This window comes from Mycteria americana, chromosome 1 (genome assembly GCF_035582795.1).
Source record: "Mycteria americana isolate JAX WOST 10 ecotype Jacksonville Zoo and Gardens chromosome 1, USCA_MyAme_1.0, whole genome shotgun sequence".
In the NCBI taxonomy this organism is placed as follows: Eukaryota; Metazoa; Chordata; class Aves; order Ciconiiformes; family Ciconiidae; genus Mycteria; species Mycteria americana.
This window is the reverse complement of record NC_134365.1, coordinates 1,976,539-2,001,918: the sequence shown is the minus strand read 5'-3', so window position 1 is coordinate 2,001,918 and position 25,380 is coordinate 1,976,539. Positions and strand designations below refer to the sequence as shown.

The 25,380-nt window shown below is 51.4% G+C and overlaps 1 protein-coding gene across 2 annotated transcripts in view; it reads left to right on the top strand.

Moving 5' to 3' along the window:
* TASOR2 (transcription activation suppressor family member 2) overlaps positions 1 to 24,225 on the top strand; it is a 45,674-nt gene extending 21,449 nt beyond the window's left edge. Inside the window, exons 12-24 of one of the 2 annotated variants that reach the window (XM_075514537.1) lie at positions 1,848 to 1,920; positions 2,033 to 2,107; positions 5,902 to 6,711; positions 7,962 to 8,132; positions 9,939 to 10,851; positions 11,949 to 12,483; positions 13,904 to 17,497; positions 18,379 to 18,504; positions 19,042 to 19,195; positions 19,833 to 19,938; positions 22,084 to 22,265; positions 22,683 to 22,797; positions 23,426 to 24,225. In XM_075514537.1, the coding sequence (XP_075370652.1) occupies positions 1,848 to 1,920; positions 2,033 to 2,107; positions 5,902 to 6,711; positions 7,962 to 8,132; positions 9,939 to 10,851; positions 11,949 to 12,483; positions 13,904 to 17,497; positions 18,379 to 18,504; positions 19,042 to 19,195; positions 19,833 to 19,938; positions 22,084 to 22,265; positions 22,683 to 22,797; positions 23,426 to 23,429 (6,858 nt within the window). In that variant the 3' untranslated portion in view covers positions 23,430 to 24,225. Of the gene's footprint in view, positions 1 to 1,847; positions 1,921 to 2,032; positions 2,108 to 5,901; positions 6,712 to 7,961; positions 8,133 to 9,938; positions 10,852 to 11,948; positions 12,484 to 13,903; positions 17,498 to 18,378; positions 18,505 to 19,041; positions 19,196 to 19,832; positions 19,939 to 22,083; positions 22,266 to 22,682; positions 22,802 to 23,425 lie in introns of those variants that run through there. The other variant, XM_075514621.1, reaches the window with a different exon arrangement.
* Positions 24,226 to 25,380: the final 1,155 nt, after the last annotated feature.

The following is a 25,380-nucleotide window of genomic DNA, read 5'->3' as shown; positions in this document are numbered from 1 at the left end:
TGATTAAAGTTATCTTTTATTGGTAACAGCATGAGAAGAAAAAAAAGAGGATAGCAAAGACAATCTTAATGTCCCTTCACATGTAGGTAATCCTGAAGTGTGCAGCATCAGTTGGACCTCTGGTTGGGGCACAGATCTGTCCGTGGTGCAGCTCATCTTGAGGTTCCCAGCATCTGAAGGCACATAAGTTTATCTATGCTATCCCTTTTTTCTTCTCCTGTTCTCACCAATAAAAGATATTTTAATCAATACTTTACAGAGTTCAAGTGCCTTTCTTACTGGGATCTGTGACAACCCCTTGTTCCGGTGCATTACACCATGTCTGCAGCCACTGGGGGTTATAACATACATCCTGCCAAGCGCAGCAGAGCTGAGCTCTCTAGAGGACTCGGGGAAGATGAGATAGTCAAGTTGTGGCTATTGTGGTACTGAAAGCCATCAGGAGCATCGTTTCCCTAGAGCTTCCCCACCTTCATTTATCTGTCAAACTGGATTAAAATATCTCCCTTATTTCAATGAGGAAACAGTCACAGCCCATTTTGGGTGTGCTTCTTCCCTCCCCTTAGCATGCTGTTGAATGGCCCATGGGTGAATCCGCTTTGGCGGCAGCTCCCAAAAGTGGGAATGAAAAATGCCCTCCCTCTCCTTTCCCTTTTAGTGGTGCATGAGCCGGGCACCCACCTTGTGCAGGGCCCAAGTGAAAATGAAAGGGTGGCTGGGGCTAGGTGGGGTTGCCTGAGGCCAGCTGCACTCCTCTGGGTGCTAAGTGACATCTCCCAGCTCTGTGTCAGGTGGCTGCTGCCTTATGGCTTGACTTTCCTCCTCACCTGCCTGAAAATCATCCTGTCGGTGAGAAACCACAGCTATTTCATTGAGCTGGATTTATGTAGCAGAGATGCTGGCTCTTATCCCTTCTGCTCTGCTGGCTTGAGACTGTAGCTCCTGAGCAAGGAGCTACTGTTCTAAATAGTGAATATTACACTGAAATTGTTCAGCATTTCCAAAGTTGTTCTGTTGTCCTGGAGAGATGAGGCTGTGGGCATCAGTCCAATCCTCTGTTATGTCTGAACATATTGAATGGGATCAGCAAAGTTTCACAGAGCATTAGAAGCCCCAGGGTTATTCAGTTCCTGTAAGTTTCCTGAAAAGATGTGTCTGCGTGGAAGAGAGATCCAAAGGGGTGTCTCCACGGAAGGAAAGGCAGTCCAAGCCAAGCTCTGCGATGAGGCATCAAGCAACACCCAAACACAAGAAAAGCCTTGATAAGTGCACGTGTCTTTTTAGACATGCCGTCATCCAGCTCTGAGACAGAGTCACAGGAGTCTCTTAGACTCAGTAAATTTTTTTCTTTTCACATATTCATTGATACTGATGCTGCTAATAAGCAAGCTGCATGGCCTGAACTTTAGTCAGGCTTGTGGGTGGAACAGTTGGTTGTGTTTTGTCAGATGCTGGTGTCCAGCTTTGCTTTTGCTGCTGGGAAAACCTTCCCCTGGGGCTGTGGAAAGCAATTCCTGGCTGAGATGCCCAGGAGCTTTTGAACTGAAGGGACTAAAATTAACCTTGTTCATTAATTACAGCTAGTTTGGCTAAGTATATTTATTTTTTAAGGAACAGATGGCAGGAATTTGAGAGCTGAATAACATAAATGGAAAGCTTTTAGTGACAGGTCCTAGTTGACCCAAGTGGCGTGGACCGAACAGCGTCCTCCTCAGCACGGAATGAGCTGGTGATGTTGGCGCATGTTCACCGGCGATCAGGGCTTGTTGACAGTCATGCTGAGTGGTATGAAGTGTGCTAAGGAGGAAAGGGAGTGGTTGCTCTAACTTTGTATGTGTTTGTTATAGGCAATCATCAAATATTTACAAGATCAAGGAGTCCTTATCCTCCTCACGTCCTCTGCCTTGGCACGAGATGATGGTAAGACATGGCTACGTAGAAACCCATATCTGTGCTTAAACATCCTGCTCTGTTTTAGAGACAGAGGGTGGGCACCCTCAGTCTAAACAAAACCTGTTGCTTTCTTTCATAGGGTTCAACCCTAAGGAGCCCGTCAGCCTCCTGGCCCTGTTTCTGTTCACCTCGTCCCGGTCGGTGTGCCTGAGAGGTAGGAAGGTTCCCTTGCTGGCTTCAGACCCCATGTTTTGGGTGTGGGATCCTCACCAGAGGGTTCTCAGACACATTCCCCTTGAAGAGCTGACTTCTCTGCTCAGAACTACCTACAGCTTTAGCACAAAGGGTGTTAAAAGAGGAGAGAGAAGTCCCAGCTCTCTAGCTATGCTGCATTTTAAGCTGACCTAAACCAAGTTCCCTGCCTTGCCCGTTCACTGCACATCCTTGCCCCTTTGCAGAAAGTTGATAGGAGTTACAAATAATTACTTTTCTCTCTCTCAGTCAGTTTTCAGCAGCATCCACTCCCTGAACTGTCTTATGTGTGCGCATGGGACTCTGACTCCTGCAGACCCTGGCTTACATGCCTAAAGGTGCGCTAGAGCCGTGCTCAGGGGGGCGAAACGACACTTGGCACTTCCTGGACCCTGCACAGAGCTGATGTGATTTGCTAAACCAGCAGGAAAACAGCTTGCCCTAAAAAATAAGTTAATTGTTTTCTGCTGAGATAACAACTGAAATGGGCTCTGTGAAAGGTCACTGCTGGCACAGGCAGAGGGAGGAGAGGTGGGGAAGGGGCATTGCTCCCTAAAGAGCAGCGAGGGTTTGGAGGCTCAGCCGTATTGTGTGACTTCTCTGCTGTGGGATCCGTACATGCTGATAGCAGAGCCGTGATGACTGGTCAGGGTGTGTGGTGGGTGAGGGAGGGAGGCAGGGAGATGGTGTTGGGCAGAGCCAGGGTGCTTTGCTGCCATCAAGGTGAGTCACAGCTCTGGGACCTGGGAGGCGAATCCAGGCTGTTTGCAGCTCCAAAACGTGCTGCTTTTCATGCAGAACAAACACAGAGGCACTAAATAAGAGAAAATAAAGATGGCACAGTTTGAACCTGCAGATCTTGAAATAAGAATGAGCTTCAGCCTCTGTTGCGTTTGCCTCAAATTTTCTCTGTATCTGTTGGCTTTTTGCTGCACTGTCTATGTGGAAATAGTCACGCTACAATTTCCTCTTGTGGACATAAAGTTACTGCTCTGCCTCCCCTGGACAACTTCATCCGCACACGTCTCACTGCATCCACTCCACCAGTAATACTTCTAGCCTTGCAGATCACCAAGCAACATATAAACAGGGGCCTTTCGCTTTGCGTAATTCTGGCTTGCTTTTTGTTGAGTCATCCTAGGGACAAGCCAAGAGACTGTTTAAGCCAGCACAGCACGCACTGGTGTTTCAGTCCACCTGTGTGTGAGTGATGGCTGGCATTGCTGACGGAGCTGCACAGGACATCCCCATCTCCCCTCCCCGAAAGATAAAATTGGCAGAGGTGACAGGACCTACCAGCACATCCGAGCATGGATTGCTTTGTCTGTTTTGGTGTATAACCTCCAGCTATAAACTTTCTCCTTTGGGATCCACATACGAAGTGGGCTTGTAAGTTGGGTGAAGATGTGATAGTAACTTGGCAGTGTGGGGTACAAATGTCTTTGATGCCTGAATTTAGTCAGCCTAACTTTAAGGACGTGCTGCTGGCGGCTGCATGGCAACTTTTCTAGTTTCTTTTCTAGGCTAAGGAAAGAGACAGGCTCCTCCTGAGGCAGACTGAAGATCCGAAGTGCCAGGTCAAACTGGGGATCAGGTTGTTGCTGTGATGCCTGAAGCAAGGGCCTGAAGTTGAGTGAGGGGAAGAATGCCTGGAGAGCAGACTGGAGGTGGGAACTGACCACCCAGATATTGAGATCTTGCTTACCAGCCCTGCGACAGGCAGAAAATACCCTCCAGAGCAGAGGGACCTGTTCCTGAAAGGTTGACTGCGAGCACTGTATGCTGGGGGAGAGGAGAACAGGGCAAGGAGGTATTTATCTTGAAGAAGGTTATTGTGGAAGAAAGTGGTGGAGACAGGAGAGGGCACCAGGCGTAAGGAGCATCCCAGAGCGAAGAAGGTGCACACAGCCGGTTGGTAGGAAGGTCTGGGGCTGTAGCGGACATTGTCTGTGGCTGTTGTTGATGCTAAAGAGGAGGCGAAGCCTGGGCAACCAGAGAGTAGCAAGCAGCAAAGCGAAGAGGCAGGGAGAGAGGATAACATTGAGCAAACACTCCATGTTGTTACGTGATGTGATCTGAACGTTGATGGCTTCCAGATGTTTTCCCTCTGGTGCCAGCAGGACTTCTGCACGTGCTGTCCTGTTCTGCCTACACGAGCAGGGTTACCCCAGCCAGCTCTGACTGTCCCCTGGGTCTGAGACCTCTTCTCACTAGGATTATAAACCCTTTTTCCTTTAGGGCTTCTCCTTTCTTTGAAGATAAGTAGAGCTGTGCAGGGGTTTGGGGTTGAAAAGGGACAATCACTGAAGACGACAGGAGTGCAGGGGAGATGCAAAGAGAAGAGGAGGGTGAAGGACGGATGCATTTGAAGTCACTCAGCTCAGACTCGAAGCATGAATAATGTTTCCCGTTTCGAAACAAGCGGCCTCTGAAGCTGTTCCCTTCCTGTCCAGACAGCCGTTGGGAGGAATGTAGGGCAGGCGTAACAAGCCCACTGTGCAGACGTGCCGCAGTGTTCCTGAGCCAGCAGCGGAGGCAGGCAGCTGGGATCTGGCTCGTGGGGCTGCCTGGGCTTGCCGGTAACAAGGACCGGCATTGCCAGTGCAAGGCAGCAGCAGGGCCAATAGGTGAAGAAAATCACTTCTGGGAGGGGAAGAGAAACACCTTTGCCTTGGTGGGAAGAGATGTGACGGGGAAGGGCACCGGGGTTGTCAGCCTGGCCCTGCAGCCAAAAGAAACCTTGGAGTTAGATCATAACACACAGATGGGCCAAGCCTGCGGGTGCAAAGTGCCAACATCAGACTGCTGGGTTGCAGCGGATGAAGCTGGATAAGTCTGGCTTGTGCAGAAAGGGAGCTCCACTGACAGGCTCTACATATCACACTGGCTCTCCCAGCATTTCCAGACACCGAGAGGACGCTGTTGTGCCAAGCAGAGCCTAATTCCATGATGACATCTGCGAGAGCAGGCACCCTCAAGCTCTGGGACTCGTTCATGTTTATCCCTATTGGGAGCTAAACTTCTATGATACTATGTGCTGTACGTGGTAGGGTGTTAGTTCTGCTGAAATGAGAAACGCCAACTGTTTTCAGTAGGATCAGTCCTTCAGCTTTAGAAAATCACCCAGGGTTTCATGTTCTTTATTTATATGGTCCTCAGGTCTGCTTGGGGAAGTCTGTGTTCCCCATCCCACTCCAGAGCACTAATGTGGTGTCTTCATGTGAACTGCATCCACCTACGCTGACAGCAGGTAGAGATGGAGCTGCTGGAAGTTGCATCTGAACAGGGACATAAACAACACAAGTGACCTGAAAATGGTGCTAGTCCTGCACGGGCAACCTTAAATTTAAACAAGTTTAAAAAAAACCCAACAAAACCCATGTGTTTTCAGAGCTCTGACTGTCCTAAATGTTGGATTGAAGGGGAATTGCTGGAATTCATTGCTGGAATGAAGGGACAGACTACTATGTGTGCGATCTCACCCTGTATTTTCCTGAAGAACGTATTTTCCCGCAGCTGATACAACAGCAGTCTTTCATCTTAGTTTAATCCACTCCCACGTGCAATTCTTTTTTACCTTCAGCAGTTACAAGCATCCATCAAACCAGGACATCGCCCCTGGGGCTAGCTTTTTGTAGGTTGGTTTCGGGGGCTTTTTCATAGCTTTCACGTTCTCTTAGCATGTAACGGTGAGGTGATTAGGGGAATTTAATCCTTTTTTAATATGATTAAAATTCCATTTTTTTCCTTTCACAGTTGAAAAGCACGATCCAAAAGATGAAAGGGAAGATAGCAATGATAGTGACATCTCATTAAAAATAGCCTCAGTTTTGCCTGGACTTCGCTATGCCCTACAGAAAGCCGCCAATTCTTCATGGGGGGACACAGTCAGCACCAGCGTATGTATCAAACACCACTTCCAGGAATACGCAAAGCTTGATCAAAATCCACAGCCCACCTCTGGCCAAACCAGCGAAGTTCCCCTTTCTTCTATCCTCTCACCAACTGAGGATGAATATACTAATCCCTTCAAAAAATGCCCAGAGCAGTCCTTCTCCCAGCTGCAGCGTTATCTCTCCGATCCCAGCAGCTACACTGTGGAAATGTCGGCTGCCTTAGGATGTTTGACTGGTGCCGTTCAGTCTCTCTGTTGCGATTCAGAGGCTGATTGTAAAGCGGACTTCTCTTCAGCTGTGCCACTGAACCCTATTCCTACCAACACAGCAGCAGAAATAAAAGTCAAAAGTGAAAACCCAAAGCCCACATTGAGGCCTGACCAGAGTGGTGAAGGGCCCACAAAAGATGTCAGCTCGGCCAGCAAGCTGTGGATGCAGCAGAGCAGGAGGAAATCCAGCCGAGCCATTGTGACCAGCACTAGAAAGAAATGGTCACCCCTCAAGATGCAAATGCATCCTATGGGGGACAGCGGCAGGAACAGGAAAGCAACCAAGAAGAAGAAAATCAGCATCGCCTTCTCTTTTCCTAAAAAGCCAGGGCTCACGGCCAGTTCCAACGAACCTATGCTTAAATTAGCCAATTTGCAGTTTCCGCACAGAAGGAAAAGAGGTAAGTGCTATATAAATGGGACTGACTTCCTCCTGCTTCTCCAGGCTAGCCAGCCGGGATACTGAGGGTTCACTAGGAGCCACGTCCCCTCGCCGTCTTGCCGGGTGCCCAGAGCAAGCAGACACCTCCTAAGAGCATCCAAATAGGTCTGGGGTGATGTCTCCACAATCTCTCGTTCAACCTGGGAAGGAGCCCAGGGCTATGACAGGGGATTTCAGTGAAGGTGCCTGAAACCTGGTGCAGTGGTCTATGCTATTGCCTTCCTTTGCTTACGAGTGACTGTGCGCAGGGACATCAGGCAGGTCATGGTTATTGTATCCCTTGTCTACAGGCTGTCGATGGCTCAGGCAAGGAGCAGTTGCCAAAGCCGTGGTCATTACAGGCTGCCTAGATAACCAGCTACCCTACATGGTCACGTTGTGACTCCCTGAGAGTCAACTTTCTTGCTGTGGCCTTGAGGAAACAAGAAGTGAGAGATCAATCACACCAAACTTCATCTTCTGAAAGCTGGTATCTGGCCTGAGCTGCTCATGTGAGGTGTCTCAATGGCATAAATTGTCCTCTAAAGGCTCCTGTCTCACTGCCGAGGATAGGCTAAGCCTGTGCTTTTGAGCCAGCCTGAGCCTCCACCTGCTTTATAGAGATGCTCAAAGTGGGTTGAGATGAATCTCAACCTTGGTGATGGCTGAAAACATCCAAAGGAGCCTCTCCTGGCATTTATATACATCACAGGTAGTGGTAGCGACTGTGGAAATGGGTTGTCATGCAGCACAGGGGGTGGCACGGTGTCTGCCCACCGTGGGCTGAAGTCAGCTCCAATTCACAGTCCATCAAGCTCTCTCCTGGCGCATGTTGCCTCAGGCCTGAGTGACATTGCTGAAGGATCTGGGAGAGGTTCTTGCATGCCTCTTGGAGAGGTAAATAAGTACCCGCAGGGTGCAAGTGTGCCAGGCAGGCATTAGAGTGACTTATCCCCAGAGAACACCTATTCTAGGTCAGGAAAGCAGGCTTTTAATGAGCTTAAGAAGTCATGCTTAATTTTTAATAACTGCTTAGTGATCACTCGTATCAGTAACAAACCCATTTTCAAATGCATAAATCAAGTCATTGAAGACTATGCTGCTGCTGCCGATCACTTCTAGAGCAGTCCTTCCACTTAAGGATCCTTAAGTGGATATTTTGCAATTACTCCTTTTTAATCTGAATATGTCTCAAACCAAAACAAATGCCCTCCCTTTTCCTTCTCCCAGGTGCGGAGGTCCTGTCTGCAGAATTTGTGCACAAAACACAGTCTGAACCTGTCCAGAAGGAAACCTCAGCTCACGATGATCCTGGCTTGGAAACAAAGAGACCAAAGACACTGAAGAACCCAGATATGAAAAAGGTTCCTGTTGCTGAGACCGTCACGAAGCCAGTGAAAAGTAAGTTGCTAAAAAGTGTGGCTAACAGCCCATCAAGCCAAAAAGCAAGCAGAAAGTGGTGAGAGCGCTGTTCCCTGTGGAAATCTTTCCTTTAAAAGCTGAGCCGTCAAATATCACGGCCGGGTCGTGACCAGATGGTAGTAACCGCATGTTTGGCAGCAGCCAAAGGGCCTGACGACATTTAGTGCTGAGGGGCTTGCTTTGGGTCTGAGTACTGTTGCCCCACAGCCTGCAGGCTCCCAGTTATGCACTCGTAGTGTAAAATATGAAGGCGTCTGTGAAAATCACCATTACAGGATGTCCAAACCACACGGGGTCTCTTCTGAGCCCTTTCCTAAGCCCTCAGTTTGCATCCTTGGCAAACTGCTGGGATAGTTTAAAAAGCCTGATTTTTAACTGCTGAGCTCTGAAACTGTATTGAGGCAGCTCATGGACAGAGCGTTATAACTTCTGCTCGTAGCCAGTGTCTGCCTAGATTTTTAGTCCGTTAACATTGTAAATTCAGTCGTTTTAAAAAGAGTCGAATTGTCGCAGCCTTCAGAGACAGACTGCAGCGGATTTAAGAGGCAGCATGGACAGCCCCTGAGTGTAGTGTCTGCAGGTGCTGCTGGGAGTCTGCTGTTAAACTGAGAACCAGTATTACGGTGCCAAAACAAACGATGGAACAGGAAAGTAATTTTCTGTTAATTTGTCGTGTTTTCTCACACTCGCGCTTTGATATCCTTTTTCAGATCTATCTCTGGTCTTTCTTTTTCCCCTTCCTGGGGGAGGTGGAGGCTTTGGAGACTGGTTTAGCCACCTCAGCTCAGTTTATCCATTCTTCTTGGTCTTTTATTGCCACGTGTTCCTGAAACATCAGTGTGGGTGTATCAAATGCCCCTCGTTGCCCCCGTCACGTGGGGGTTCCTGGAGCGGATCCGGCCAGTGCTCTCACACAGGCAGGGTGTCAGATGGGTCCTGCTGAATGCCAGGATCTGCCAAAAATGCAAAATAAGAGTGTTTAGGAGTAAGAAATACTCAATTTATATGTCTTATTATGCTGTTCCCGAGGAAATTAAATGTAACACATAGGACTTTAGCACAGATGTAATTTAATAAGGTTTTACTTGAAAAGAGATTTTTGTGCTGGTTTTTAGTAGAAGGCATTAACCTTGTTTAATGACTTCATATTGTTTTTATGAACATGGGCCTTGAGCCATGGTGAGGGGCATTTTTAACGCTGAAAATTAAATGAACACCTAATTTGCTGTGCTCTGACTGCCTTTGGGAGCCCCCAGGTTTCTGCGTGTGCTCTGAAGTACAGCTCGGGCAGGTTATGCTCTTGAGAGTGTGTGCAGTGGGAAGCATGAGAGCAGGGTGGATTTTCTCTGTGTTTTAGAGGGTGGATTATTGAAAGCATAGCACAGGGTTTGTCCGAGAAAATTACAAATACTCGAACTAGAAGAAAATTTAAAGAAAAAAAATGGATTAAGGAAACACTTAAAATATCTCAGGTTGTATTTAAGTGGCCATACTACCCTCTGCACAGAGGCCAAAGGAAATTTTGTTCACTCTGGATCCCATGCCTTTTATTTCTGAGAATAAACTGCTTTCCTGAGGTTGCTTAGATCCCAACTCTGGATCCTTTTGTAGCAGTCATAGAGGTGGTTTTGTAGCATGATCATGGAGGTGGTTTTTTTTAAGCGTGCAAATTCCATGTTGGAGAGATACTTTTTTCCTGCCAAACTGAAAGCCTGCTTTGAACCCCTTCTCGAAGCAGAGCTCTGTGGCCTTCGTTTGTTCTCTGACTTTGTTTTTCTCACGCAGAGTGGAAGGAGCCATTCTCTGTCCTCCCGAGCGAAGTTTCTTCCCAATGCCATGGAGCAGATAGCCAAACGAGTGAGATTTACCCAGGCATGGTTGCTGATCTCGGTTTCGATCTGAAGGGGAACAACTACGAGTCCCACGCCTTGAACTTGCTGGCTGATCTGGCTCTGGGTTCTTGTATTCCTTCGTTTATCCCCAAGGACAGCACGATGATCGCTGTGTCCTGCAGCCCCTCCAGCGACTCTGCAAAGGAGCAGCAGAGTCATCGCAAGCACAAATCCTTGCGTGTTGCTTCCGACCATGAATACCACAGGGTAGACAAGCTTGCAAAGGGAGCCACCTCTCCTAGCAAAGCATTGCCAAACCAGAAGCTTCCTCCTGCTGAAAAAATAGACTTAAATGACTTGGCCTCTATTCCCAGGGAGAAAAGCCCTGGGATTTTCAGCAAGAAGAACAGTGCGAGCCCCAGCCCTGCAAAACCCCATGCATTGCCTCCAAGAGAGACTCAAGAAGCTGCCGAGGTGAACAAGCACTGCTTCATCTCTGCCGAGCACTCGTATGCCTCGCAGATGCCTGAGCACTCAAAGAAACACATATATCCTAGAGGTGCCCCCTACCCCGGACCAGCACCCTCCAGAAACATGACCAGGAATGCCCGAGTAGGACCCCTGGTTGGGAAAGTCCTGCCTTTCCGCCACCAGCAGAACAGCACCCACCACCAGCGGCCCTTCGAGGCTGTGATGATGAGGCGCAGGAGCAGGCTGAAGGAGGACTTCGCCAAGTCTCACACAGTGAACATCTGTGGCGAGTCCGTGAAGGTGACGTGCCATTGGGAGGCAGAGTATCTCTTCAATTTGGACAGCAGGTACACCAACAATGCCCTGGAGAAAACCGTCATCCGCGCCCTGCACGGGTAAGTGAGTCTGGAAGGCCATCTGCAGGGGACGTCTCTTGGTGGATGTCTGGAGCGCTTTTGGAAGGAACTTTCTTTGCTCTTTTTAGCTTTGCTTTGCATGATAATTGCCTTTTTCCCCATGCTCAGATGCCCAGTTTTCCTGTGTTAAGGCTAGTGAGTCTTCCCTGTGGAGAAGGACTTGGGGATACTGAGGGGTGAAAAATTGAACATGAGCCAGCAATGTGCTCTCGCAGCCCAGAAAGCCAGCCGTATCCTGGGTTGCATCAAAAGAAGCGTGACCAGCAGGTTGAGGGAGGGGATGCTCCCCCTCTCCTCCACTCTGGTGAGACCCTACCTGCAGTACTGCCTCCAGCTCTGGAGTCCTCAGCACAGGAAAGACATGGACCTGTTGGAGAGGGTCCAGAGGAGGCCATAAAAATGGTCAGAGGGCTGGAACACCTCTGCTATGAGAACAGGCTGAGAGAGTTGGGGTTGTTCAGCCTGGAGAAGAGAAGGCTCCAGGGAGACCTTATTGCAGCCTTTCGATATATAAAGGGCACTTATAGGAAAGACAGAGAATGACTTTTTACCAAGGCATGTAGTGACAGGACAAGGGGCAATGGTTTTAAACTGAGAGAGGGTAGGTTTGGTTTGGACATAAGGAAGAAATGTTTTACAGTGAGGGTGGTGAGACACTGGGACAGGTTGCCCAGAGAAGTTGTGGATGTCCCGTCACTGGAAGTGATCAAGGTCAGGTTAGAGGGGGCTTTGAGCAACCTGATCTAGTGGAAGATGTCCCTGGCATCTTCCCCCATGGCAAGGGAGGATTGGACGAGATGATCTTTAAAGGTTCCTCCTAACCCAAACCGTTCTATGATTCCTGTGGCTCTGCAGCTAGAATTGGTACCTAGAGCCATGAACAGAAGTCCTCCTTTGCAGCTGTGAGTTTCTCTTTTTTTCAACAAGCTGGAACCTGTATCAAGTGATCTGTGTCTGTTTGCAGCCCCCCTGCATTGGGGCTTAGCACCGTGGGGAACCAGGAAATGAGTTACCTTGTGCTAGTCAACTGGAAGGAGGGTGAAGACATTTCAGGCTGTGTTTGCTTTCCTTTCCAGGCCCTGGGACCCTGATCTGCCTGACGACGTGGAAGAGATGAAGCTGATACTTCATATGTGGGTGGCTCTCTTCTACAGCAAACCCAGCAAACTCCTGAGCAGCACGAGGAAGGTGGTGGAGCACAGCAACCCCAAGAAATACGTCTCAATAAACAGCACTGGGGACTTTCTTGAGCTGAGTGATGATGGTGAGGATTGTTTTGGGTTGGAGACATGCCCTGCAGACTCTCGGTCAGACCCTGACCAGACTCCCAGCAGCTCTCTGGATCGCAGCACGCGTTGCCAGGGACCTTTCCGCCCAGAGGAGAGCCCTGCAGACTCTCAGACTGATGCTGATGGGACTCCTGGCGTTGTCGATAGTATGGTATCGTCTTCTTCAGGGGAGCTGCCCTGCGGGGAGGAGGAGCCTTCCTCCACAAGCTGTCCCGAGAGCCTTTCCCTCGCTGAACATGCTGATGAGAGCCTGGCTGTGAAAGACAGGCAGCCGGTGGTCATTCCTGAGGAGCGTGTGCATGACGTCTCAACCCTCACTGTGGTAAGAGCTTGGGGTTTGGGTGATACGAGTCTACAAGGGCACGCAATGCATTTTGCACTTATAGGAGTAGGATCTTCTGAGAGGAGTGGAGCAGATGTCTTTGTGGGCCCCCTTAGAGCCAGGTAGTGGGGGTCTCCAAAGCAGGACAGAGAAACGTCCCCCCAGCATTTAGCTGCCCCAAACGATTGCCACACAGACATGCTCAGTCACCATAAAAAAGAAGCTTTCAGGCCTCAGTCTGAGTTTGGATGTCCTCTTGGACTGAGCTGGCATCCCCGGGCTCTGGCATGAGCTGTATCTATCCCTGTCCAAGGGAGCAGGGCCTTGACATGGATGCTCTCCAAGGGGGAGGAATCCTAAAAAATCAGAGCAATGAAAGTGTCGAGCTCAGCATCTGTCCCCGGTTTCAGCTGCGAGCTGTGCAAGCCTGGCCGAGGTCTCAGACCTGCACTTAACTGAGGGAGGAGAGGAACCACGAGGGAGGAGAGGAACCACGAACACCCCAGACCGACACTCAAAAGCCTGCCTGTCTCCTGTGGGCAGCTGCATTTGCCTGCCCATGGTCACAGCAGCCCAGACGTGTCAGGGGACACGGCACAGCCTTTCCTCCACTGGTTTGGGTGAGCTGACGTTTGCTGGCTTGGAGAGGTTTCCCCCACAAAGATGGCAGTGCAGTGCTTCGCAACACTTCCCTTGCCCCTCTGGTGAAGTTAGTTAATGTTCCATTCTGAGTAGGGTTTTTTAAATTAATTTTTACAGTTTCTACGGTCTGCAGATGGTCAGGAGTGGAGGTACTTGGGTAAATATAAAACATGGGTATCTGCTGACATTTTTCAAGCCTGAATTCTTGAACAAAAATAATTCCTTTAAAACTTCTGCTCTGAACAAACAGGCAGCTGCCATAGGGCTGCAACTGTTTTGCATGAAGGGAAAAATATGCCAGTGTTTGTTACCACCTGGGTTTAGTGCTGTGAAGCAGGCAGAAGTGTTTTGGGAGGAAATGTGGGATCACTGTCCATAGTGTCCAATATAGCTTGCTTGGACAGATAAACTCAGTAGAGATAAGAGGATGCTGCTACATACATTACCTCTGGGCACCGGCTGTTGGCCCTTGCATAGTTTGGCCTAATTTTAAGCCATTTCACGGTGTAAAGAAGGTAGAAAAGTTTCAAAACCTTTCCCTGGCTGTCTGTGGGACTCTGCTTGCCAGCTGCAGTGGGGATGGTAGTGGCTCATGTGATGTAAGGATTCAACCTGGACTTATTTTAGAGACGAACTCAAACTAACGTCCTCAGATGCTGTTGGAATGGTTGTACTCACAAAATTTGAGCATCTAAAGTATCCATGTCCTCCTGCACGGGTGTCTCAGCTCCTGCATTTGCCTCCCTTGAAGATTAACCTCTGAATTGTGTTGTTTCAGGAGGAGCCACCCAAGGAGGGACTGCCGGACGCTACGATCACCCCCAGCCCTTCTGATGAGCCTGGCGATGCCAGCAAGTCCCCAGCTGCGCTGAGCAGGGAAAACCCACACAGCCAAGCCACAGGTTCCAGTATAGCTCCCTGGAGTGATGCACCAAGTGCGCTGCGTGGACATGGAGAGCAGCAAGAGAGCGGGTGGGCAGCAGGGTCAGGGAGTGGCCCCGGCCCTCCTGAAGAAAGGGAGAACATGGGAGATGCTGGGCACTGTACAGAGGTTGAGAACGGCAGCTGGGCCACCTGCAATGGACCGCAACATGCCTGTGATTCAATGCCCTTAGAAGCACATCCCAAAAGTGCAAAGCCCGATGGAGCCAGTGGGGAAGGGAGGGAATCACAAGACCCCTTCGGACATCCAGAAAAAGAGGAAGGAAAGGTGGAAGAGGGGAAAAAAGAGAAAGAGGACTCTGAATATGAAAGCACAGTCCTGGGGCCTGTTGATTTAGCATTTTCTGAAAGCGGTGATACCGATGTGGAGCATGAGCACAGCGAGCAGAAGCCAGTGAATTCGGCATGTCTGAAGGACTTTGGCATTCCTGGAGAGAGCCCTGTGCCCAGCCCTGCTGCCTTAGCATCCCCCTGCCCAGGCAGATCAATGCCAGTGCTGTCAGATGGGACTAGCACTGAGACTGGCCCTCAAGGGCTTCCTGGTGAGATGGCACCAAGCCTGGACACGCTGCAAGAGCCCAGGGAGGCTCTGGCCATCTCAGGTGCGGAGACAAATGGTGTTGGTTCGGCACACACAGCCAGTCCAGCCGATGTGGGGTCACCCCATGACAGTGGGTTGATGCTGCCGTTACCATCTGACCCGAGCCTTGTCTGTGGGGCACAGCCAGACAGCATTACAGGCAACGTGGGACCTGCTGGAGAGACACTCAGGGACAGCTTGGAGCAGAAAGACGAGGATCGTGCGCCCTCTGCAGAAACGTGGGCGCCTGCTGGGAGCAAAGCTGCCGGCACAGCTGGCCTCGAGTCACCGTACGGCCAGGGAGCGTCACTAACCTTGTGCTCTGACTCCAGCTCTGTCTGCGTCACGTCTCTTGATGAAACAACAGATCCGGGGACTGCTCAAGAGGACCAGAAGGCCATGGCAAGCATCCAGTCTCCATCACAGGGCAGCCTGGGAGGGAGCAGCTGCCTTTCCCAAAGGTGCGGAGGAGACGTTTATGCTGACCTCACTTTGCTGAGGACTGGTGAATCAAACCAAGAAGGAAACAAGTTTTTGGTGGAAGAACAGCAGAGCAGCCCTTCTGCTAACCAGACAGATGTGCTGGATGAACCCTCGGGTGCAGGTGATGGCCAGGGTTTCACCTTCAACTCTACAGCCTTAGCAGGTGACTCTGAAGCTGGGGAGAGCAATGATGTGTGCCTCAGTGCAGAGAAGTCCCCTGGGAGTGACAAAACAAACACAAGGATGGTGACTAACCCACTGCAGGAGCCAGAGACCTCTCTTCAGGACCTGCTGGAATCAGAGCCCTCCTCCTCGGTGAGAGAGGGGACGTCTGCCAGGAAAGAGCACCCCAGGCAGCAGCAGAGCTCCCCAAGCAGCCTGTCCCCACCTGCCTACGCAGGCTCAGCTCCTGCTTCTCCCCCCCAGCAGGACCATCTTCCCCGTGGGGGAGACGCAGACCCCCCCCACCACTTGTTAGAGCAGAGCGAGTGGGGGTCGGTCCTGTGCCAACACGGGAAGTCCTGCGGGCAAGTAGGTTCTGCAGAGGTGAGCGTGGCTGCCGAGAGCCCGGACAGCTCCTTAAAGCCCAGATGTGAAGAAGTGAAAAAAGACACAGGTCCATGCTATGCAGAGCCAACGGAGAGCTCCCCTATGGATGTGCTTGTGCCAGGTGACCCGGGATCAATGCCTCCTTCTCCTCCACATGGTCACAAGGCAGATCTGCATGGGGCTGAGCCGGACTCAGTCCTCGGTGTGCACCCCAAGATGCCTTCTCCTGGCACAAGTCTGGCTCCAGATGGTGCCCCATGGTCCTGCTGCATGGGCATCTGCCCCAGGTGTGCCAGCCCTGGGGGCCAAGCAGCGGATGTGGTAGGGAGCCACAAGAAGGAACCCATCCTGCCTGAGGATTCAGAAGGAGGAAGCAGTGCCCCTCTTGCCAGTCCTGCATCTTTTTTGGCAGGGGAGTTGCTCATGCCACTGTGTGAGCCCCAGTTTCTGTGCAACCAGGGCAAGCACGAGGCTGAGGGTTCCGATGCATTTGCTGACCTGCACCATGCTAGCACGGAGGTGGGAGAGGGAGAAATCCCCCCTCTCCCCTTCCCAATGTTGCCATTACGTGCACGCAGAGGAATCTCTGGAGAGAGTCTGGAGCTTAGTGACACTGAGGATATTTTGGACATGCTCCCGAGGACAGAGCAGCTCCCCAGCAAGGACAGACGCATGGGCTTGACCTTTGACGATCTGTTTGAGACTTTCTCTGGCGACTCAGACCAGGAGTATTTTGGGGGGCCTTCACAGTCCCTGCTTACAGCCAGGGGTTTCCACAGCACGAGATCCATAGATGCTGCAGGCATGAGGACTAACTGTGACTCCTCTGCGAGCTCAGTGCACACGGAGGGGCATGGCGAGGACTGGGGCTCGCTGGGCACGGAGGAGGGCTGTTCACAGGCAGAGTGCAGCTGGCCGATCGGTCCGGGGGAAACCAGCAGCAGGCACGTTCCACCGTATGTCAATATTAGGGACAGCCAAGGGATCACCAAGGACTACTGGAACTTCGTGGTCACCAAGAAGTGCCAGGAGAGGATGGGAAATTTGCAGCCTTCGAAGAGGAGCAGTCACTGTGCAGGGCAGTCTCATTTGCTAAGGTCACTGATGAGCACTTGGAGAGGTTTTGAGGAAATCACCCAGCACACTTTGGACATGGAGTGTCTCCGTTTCCATTATAAGCTAAAACAAATCCTAAGGAGTGGGAGACCACCCTTTTCTACCTCCAAAAGCATCTTTCCAAAAGACTTTTCTCCCCAGGTGATGTCTGAGACATTGCCTGTGCAAGAAGCTCCCATCCCGCTCTCTCCGCGGAGCAGGAGCCCTTTGCAGGTGACGATCCTGCCCTCCGACATGTGGCTGAGCGGGCTTGGCTGGCACCGACGAAGCGGCTGGCATGGGGACCCGTGTACCCCATGGGAGGACACCCTCTGTGACGAGAGGAGCAGGGCCAGATCCCAGAGCCAGGGCAGCACGGCTCCCTTCCACCTCAGCAAGCTCAAATATGATAATAAGCTAAAGGACTCGTGGGGGGACATCGCTGTCATCCTCGACGAGTACGCAGAGTTCAATAGGGTGATGCTGAGCAGGGCTGACATGGGGAGTGAGGGTGGAGGGCTGGTCCCGGCACACGGGGAGGCTGCGAGCGAGTGGACGTGCACGTCCCTCCCCAGGAGGATGGCCGCCTTCGAGGACATGATTGCAGACCTGTGCAGCACACTGCGTTTCCGCCTGTACAGTGTGGCCAAGGAGGCCTGTGGTCACGCTGGCATGTTCTACGTGGTGGAGACGGGCAAGGACCCTTTCTTTGCACGAGTGAAGGTAATGGCTGGTCCTGCCAGTGTGGACGGGGGGACAGGTGGTCCTGGGGTGAGAGCCGAGGGCAGCAGGAGCAGGCGCAGAGCAAGCTTGCTCAAGCCGGGACAGATGGCATTTGGTTCCCTTGAGCCAGGAGCCACCTCTGCCATTTCATCTCGGCTCCCACTGCCAGAAATTAGAATAATAGAATCATTTAGGTTGGAAAAGACCCCTAAGATCATTGAGTCCAACCGTAAACCTAACACTGCCAAGTCCACCACTAAACCATGTCCCTAAGCACCACATCTACATGGCTTTTAAATACCTCCAGGGATGGTGACTCCACCCCTTCCCTGGGCAGCCTGTTCCAGTGCTTGACAACCCTTTCAGTGAAGAAATTTTTCCTAATATCCAGTCTAAACCTCCCCTGGTGCAACTTGAGGCTGTTTCCTCTCATCCTATTGCTTGAATGTCCCCCGGGCCAAAACGGATCAGAGTTCATGCAGGAGCAGCCCAAACTCAACCCCCCCAAGGTGGCTTTTGCTTGAGCTCTCATTAAAGGGTTGGAAACTTGGGGAGGGTGATTATATGGGAAAATTTGCTGCTCCAAAAAAGCGAGGAGGCCCAATGCATGGTATGGTGAGATGCTCGAGGTGGTTTTCTAAAAGGTTTTTGCCCACAAAGGTAGATGGCTGCTTTTTCCTCCTCTGGCTGGAGTCCTCCCTGGCCTGGAGTGCGCAGTGCCTTTGACAGATGGACACCGTAGGGTGCCCTTGACACCAGGGTACCTGGTTGGAGTCACTGTCTCGTTCCTGTCTCCTTGTCCCCAGACATGCGTGTGCCAGGAGCATGGCACAGCTGTCATGATTCTCTATACAAACCTTCTTACACGATTTCTGTTTCAGACCTTGCTGAAGAAAGACGGCCGCGTGGAGATGGAGCCTCGGAGCTTCTGTGAAGCAAAACACCCAGATGCTGATAGACTGCTTGTCGTCATCAGGAATGAGGACATTTTCTCGCACATCCACAACGTAAGGCCTGAGTCTGTCCTTTTTTTCTACCAGCACCATTTTTGAATATCAGGATCCATTTTAAAGGTTTTTAAGTTTTACACTATAGATAGCTGTAGATTTAATTGTCAGTCTCTGTGGATATACTGTTCTCTCCACTGAAAGAACAGTGCTTCATGAAGAGCTGTTAAATATTTCAAAAACATGAAGCCTGTCAGTTCTGCTTTTCTTCTGTCTCCGTTTTTGATCGCTGAATAACATCACTTGGAGTAGCCCAGCTCAAAGGAGTCGGGCTGGGCTTATCTTGTGCAATGAAGCAGTTCAGCCAGGCTTTGGCTCATGGGCTCCAGTGAATATTGCAGCAGACTGACCCATCTGTAACTCCCTGTATTGCTGTCCCCAGCTTTGGGGTCGGGCTGTGGGGACACGAGTGTTGGGGTGATGCAGACAGGACGGGGTGGGCTCCCCGGGTCTCCCAGGAGTGGGTGTGAGTTGCAGAGAAGTGCAAACACTGTTGAAACGCACCTGCATGCACAAAAGCATGTCTGCCTTGAGCAGGTCCCGTGCTTGCTGAAGCTAAAGCACTGTCCGAACGTGGTGTTTGCTGGAGTGGACAGCCCCGAAGATATAACACGTCACATGTACCAGGAGCTGTTTCATACCGGTGGCTTCGTGGTGTCGGACAACGAGGTGTTGGAAACAGTAACGCTGGGTGAGTCTTGCTGCGGCCTCTTGTTTGGATCCAAACACACAGCGTTGGCTCCCAGCCTTGTCCGCTGGTTTGCTGACACCTTCCAAAAACTTGCCATGGGCATCCTCTGCTCCCGCTTTAGCGGGGGCGATGCTTTCCTTCTGTTTGACATTGTAGACCCTGTCTGGATAGTGGGTCCGGGTCAGGGGCTTCCGAAAACATCTAAGTACAGCGAGGGCCACCGAGGTGGTCAGGGGCTGGAGCAGGGGTTGTACAAGAACATTCAGCCTGGAGAAGGGAGGGCAAAGGGGAGACCTTGTTGCTGTCTTCAGCTCCCTAATAGGAAGGGGCAGAGAAAACGGAGCCACGCTCCTCCTGGAGACGTGCAGTGGTGGGACAAGAGGTGACAGGGACAAGTTGCTCTTAGCCCTTTAGATATTAGGGGGAAAAAATTCACAGCAAGTGTGTTCCAACACCAGGACAGGATCCCAGTTTCACAACCCGGGTTGTGAATCTCCATGCTTGGAGATACTCAAACCTCACCTAGACAAAGCCCTGAGCAACCTCAGGTGGCCCAACTTTGAGCAGGGGTTAGGCCAGAGACCCCCAGGCACCCTTTCAACCCTTGGTTACCCTCTGGCTCTTGCTGTCTCCCCAGGCCAACTGAAAGAGCTGGTGAAGGTGCTGGAGAAGCTGAACAGAAGCGGGAGGTGGAAGTGGCTCCTTCACTACAAGGAGAGCAAGAAGCTCAGAGAAGATGTCAGGTAACGGCTCTGCGGTGGCAGCTCCCTCATCCCTGCTGTCCTCGTCACCACAGCAAGGACGTACCCACCGTGGTGGAGTGTGGTGGAGCGTGGTGTCCCATTCAGTGCACTCAGTGCAGGGACACAGGGCAAGTTAGGTGCCTCTGGTCAGGTTCTGGCCTCTTACAAGATGAATTTGAAGATTTTTGTTTAAATAAGAACTTTTCTTATCAGTGAGAGACCGTGTGCCTCAAGTCTGGAATTGGTGGAGGTCAGCATTTGCGTGCTAGCGAGTAAAGTGCGATAGATTTTTTTTTTTTATATACCTATAGGAGACGGAGCAGCAGGACATGGGACCTGGAAGGGATCAGATGGCCTGAAACTTTGTGTCTTGCACGTGATCCCGGATGAGGCAGAGCTCTGGCAGCTGCTTCTTGCACCCCGCTGTATCTCCATAAGGCAGTTCCCTCCTCTCTTTGGCAGAGATGCCCTCTGTGAGCGTTGCAGCCTGCCAAGGGGCTTGAGGAAAGGCACAGATTTCGTTTGAGGAGCTGCGTGCTCCGAAAGCTGCTTCTGCAAACTGTGCCCTTCCCACCAGCTCACCCCAGCTCCTGCACACACACACCCCAGGAGCTCGGGCTGCCTTCCTGGGCCTCTCTCTGCTGCACCATCTCATTGCTGTTTCTTTTTCTGTCCCATCACTTGCGTGATTTGGATGAGTGATGAGGAGCTCTGATTTTGTAACACAGAGAGGAACTGGGGTGTCTTGGGGAGTGCCTAAAATCAAAAGGGAAAAGCAGAACTTCTCCTGCTCATATTTGCTACTTATTTTAGATTATTTGCAACAATGTATATTTCAATGATGCAATCTGAAAAAGATAAGTAAGACAGCAAATATTTTTGTTGTGGTTTAACCCCAGCCGGCAACTAAGCCCCACCCAGCCGCTCGCTCACTCCCCCTAGGTGGGATGGGGGAGAGAATCGGAAGAGTAGAAGTGAGAAAACTCGTGGGCTGAGATAAAGACAGTTTAATAGGGAAAGCAAAACAAGGAATTCCTTCACTCCTTGCCATGGGCAGGCAGGTGCTCAGCCATCTCCAGGACAGCAGGGCTCCATCACATGTAATGGTGATGTGGGGAGACAAACACCATCACTCCGAATGTCCCCCCTTCCTTCTTCTTCCCCAGCTTTACATGCTGAGCATGACGCCGTATGGTGTGGGATATTCCTTTGGTCAGTTGGGGTCAGCTGTCCCGGCTGTGTCCCCTCCCAGCTCCTTGTGCCCCCCCAGCCCACTCGCTGGTGGGGTGGGGTGAGGAGCAGAACAGGCCTTGACTGTGTGTCAGCACTGCTCAGCAGGAATGAACAACATCCCTGGGTGATCAGCACTGTTTCCAGCAGAAATCCAAAACAGAGCCCCATCCTAGCTCCTGTGAAGAAAATTAACTCTACCCCAACCAAAACCAGCACAATTTTCCATTGCAATGTCCTGCTTTTATCATGTCTGAAGTCAGAGGGGGATGTTTTTATCCCCCTCTGACTAAAAAGGGCAGGCTGCCTTTGTTAGTGCCAGACCACGGGTCAGAAAGGACGGCTTTCTAGTAACGACCTGTGAACAAAGGGGAAACTGGTCTGTTCTGTCTGAGCAGAAAATGTTACAACAAATGGGGAGAAATCTCAGATCCTCTCCACACTCAGCCTTTATGGTGATAGCACAAAGTAATCGTTCTGAAGACCTGGTTTTCAGTCGTTGAGTGGTGAGATGTTGCAGAAGCTCGGGGTCGGGTATTTCATCGCGGTCTGTGAGATGAGGACTCAACCTGTGCAGAGCGGATGCCGCTGTGGAGCAAGCGTTTTCTTTGTGCTCCATCAACGGCACTCATGTAGCATCTCTCGACCCCATTGTGGTGGGATAATGAGCCGAGGTCTGTTGGAGCTGCCTCGGAGCAAGGGGTCATTTTGTTTTCCTGCTGCATGCGTGATCCGTACGGTGATGCTTGCTCCCGCCACCTCCATTTAGTGCTGGGTAGCAGGCGTAAAAACACCCATGAGCCTGGAAGAAACACACACAGGGGAAAGGCAGGTCCCATCATACCTGCTCATTCCTGGGAGAGGAGGGAGGGATGAAGCCCCTCGCCATTTCACCTTGCCCCTCTCTCTCGGCAGGGTGGACGCCAACGCCCGCAAGAAGCACTCGATCCTCAAATCATGCCAAGGAGCCGATCTCATCGAGGTGCTGCACTACCACGCCTGTGACTCCCGGTCGTCCCCTAAATCTGAGTACGTCAAGTGCTTGTTGAACCTGCAGGTTCAGCACGTCAGCGCCAGGTTCGCTGTGTATCTCACAGGTAAGGAGGGGCTCTGGGTGCTGCCCTGTGCTGGTGCCCTCAACCCCCATGAGCACCATCTTAAATTGTCCTGCGAGGCAGCGGAGGAGGGACAAGAAACACCCCATTTGCTCCCATTTCTGCTAGAATCACGGGTAAGGTGTGAGTTGATTCATTGCAAATCAGTGCAGTAAAAGGCAAAATGAACAGGTTTTTGGAGCTCTGGTAAATTCTGGCAATTTTTCGAGCCTGTGGATGGCTTTACGTCACGTTCTAATTCTGGCCTTGCTGGGCTGAGGCTGTTTGCAAAGCAGCGCTGTTAATCTGCTCACATTTGCAAAACAGAATAACTGCAGTGGGATTTGGGGATATTTTCTGTAGGTTTCAAAACAACCTTGTTCGCTTGTTTGAATTACGGTGCCACTTCTTACTTTGCAGAAAAGCCCAGTGTCAGCAGGGAGGTTCTTGAAAGCAAAGGAATCCTCGTGGCCGACGTCAACACCTTCCTTGGGACAGTGCAGAAAGCAGCTGCCCCGTTTAGAAGAAGCTACTGGTAAGGGAGGAGGTCAGGATTGTCCCCTACTCCTCCAAAAGTCCGGGAGCAGCTCCTGATTGTCCCCTTCTCCTCCAAAACTCCAGGAGCAGCTCCCAGCTGTCCCCTTCTCCTCCAAAAGTCCGGGAGCAGCTCCCACTTGTCCCCTTCTCCTCCAAAAGTCTGGGAGCAGCTCCCGGGTTGTCCCCTTCTCCTCCAAAAGTCCGGGAGCAGCTCCCACTTGTCCCCTTCTCTTCCAAAAGTCCGGGAGCAGCTCCCGCTTGTCCCCTTCTCCTCCAAAAGTCCGGGAGCAGCTCCCAGCTGTCCCCTTCTCCTCCAAAAGACCGGGAGCAGCTCCAGGTTTGTCTGCAGGGTGGCAGGCAGGAAGCTGGGGTCCAGCCACTCCCGCAGCAGAGCAGGGACCTTTCCCAGGGGCTGGCTGCAGGATCTGCTCCGGCTCTGCCAACACTTAGGGCCGACTCCTGAAGCCATAGCCAGGAGGGCCGGCTCTTGGCAGAGCCGTGCTCGGCACCGCCGGCAACGGGAAGCATGCTGGCGCTTCCCTTGGGGAAGCTCTGCAAGAAGTTGGTGCTGCCCAAAGCGAGGAGGGGAACAGAGCAATAACCCGTGCCACGTCTCTGTGTTGCAGGTGACAAAGCGAAGCCGCGGCACAGCTCCTCCCCAGGCCCTGCGGCGCCGGTTTGGGCATCCTGGTCCTCTGCGGGATGGCCCCGACATCCTGGTGGGTTTGGGGTGCTGCCCACAGGAGCTGTGCGCGGAGAGGTTGCCCAGGAAGGTTGGCTCTAGTTCTGTATATAGAATTATTTAAAGATGGCTAACACAAATCCTCGCGGGGATTTACTCCCTGCCATCGAGTTGCATATAGGACAGAGGCTATTTTAACATTACACAGTTTTAAATTATTGGAGTGTTTTCAAGTGATTAGTGCAGCTGACATTGGAAGAAATAGGAAAATAAAAATTAAAAAAAAAAAAAAAAAAAAAAAAGGCCATATACTTGAAGGTTAGGAGCAATACGAGTCCACAATAATGAATGCATATTCCACATGGCTGTTGCTGTACATACCGTACACCAGACGCATGCGTTAGCTGCTGGGGTAGGTGTACAATTTAAATGGGTGTTAGCGACCATTGCCCGAGCGTCGGCGAGCCTGCGGCAGTCCGCTCTACACTACATTTCAAGTCGCTCATGTTGCCTCTTGGTACCATTTACACTGCTGGGACTCGAGCGTGTTCTAGCACGTGGAAGTCTTGTAAATAGACGGATGACAGGATGCGGGAACAAAAAGCTCTTATTTGCAGTAGCTCAAACAAACACGCGTGAGGAAGAAAATGCCGCATTAAAAACCTTTGTAAGATACCCTACCTATGGATGTGGCGGACAGGGTTGTCCTCTTTTTTTTATTTTAATAAAAGGATGCATGACTTTGTATGGAGTTTGATTAATAAAAAACCCCTAAAAACTGTGTTTCACACCCCGCTGCTCTCTGGAGAGGGATTTCCTGCTCGGCACCCAGCCTCTCGCATCCGCAGAGGTGGAAGACAGCAGCTTTCCCAGCTCACACATAGATCAGAAATCAGCTTTGTTCTGCATTACCCCCAACTTCGAAGCCCACGCAGGAAGGAAAGAGCGAGACTGCTTGGCTCTGACCGTGGCGGGCTCACAGAGCCGCAGGGTCAATACCCTCCTCCTTCCCGGCAGGAGAGGTGTACCGAGAGCCAGAGGAATAACCGGCTTACAGCAGAGAGGGGTAACAGAAGCATTTAGGGGAAGGAGCTCCTCATGCATTAGCTCTGTCTTGCCTTTGAAAAGGCTCAGCTTGGTGCCATTGAGCACTGAAGCTGCTGAAGAGAGGAAGCACAAGGCAAGGGAGAACTTCCCCAGCCACTGCTATGTGCCTCGCCCCGGCAATACAGGCACCAGGCTCCCGGCAGGCCCCGGTGGCTTAAAACAGAAAGGTGGTTCCTGGAACTTAGCGCCCGAGGAGAGGAAGTGCCAAAAGCCCCCAACGCCAGGGAGGGAGGAAGGAAAAGGGCAGCCGCAGCCAGGTTTAGCGCAGCACCGCTTTGTGAACAAGATGTGGTCAAAGCCCCAGTTCCTCTTCAGCAGCAGCATGAAAGCAGCACAGCTACGGCTGAAGGAGGAAGCATGGCAGCTGAGAGCAGGAGAAAGCTGTTCCAAGGCATTTGCTCATTTTTCCTGGCACTTGGCCTCACTGTGTATAAACACGAGCCCTGCTCCTCGCCGTACACCTGCCGCCCAACAGCAGGATTGCTTCAGGCTGCAAGATCCGAGCCAGGGGAATCAATAAGGCTCACTCCAAGGAGGAGCATCTCTTATTCAGAGATGAACGCCCAGTAGAGGAGCCGTACAAGCAAGAATTCTTTACTACCGCTCCAAGCAAGTGCTGTTTCTGGATGTAGGCACTAGGGGGGGAGCTGCGGGGAGCGAGCAGGCTTGCACCTACCCACAGCTTTGGCCACAGTGACAGGCCTTGGGCTGCGGCATCAAAAGCAGGCCTGAGAGCAGCTGGAGCAGCAGGGGCTGGGAAGCCCAACCGAGGAAGCCTGAGCCTGTTTTCTA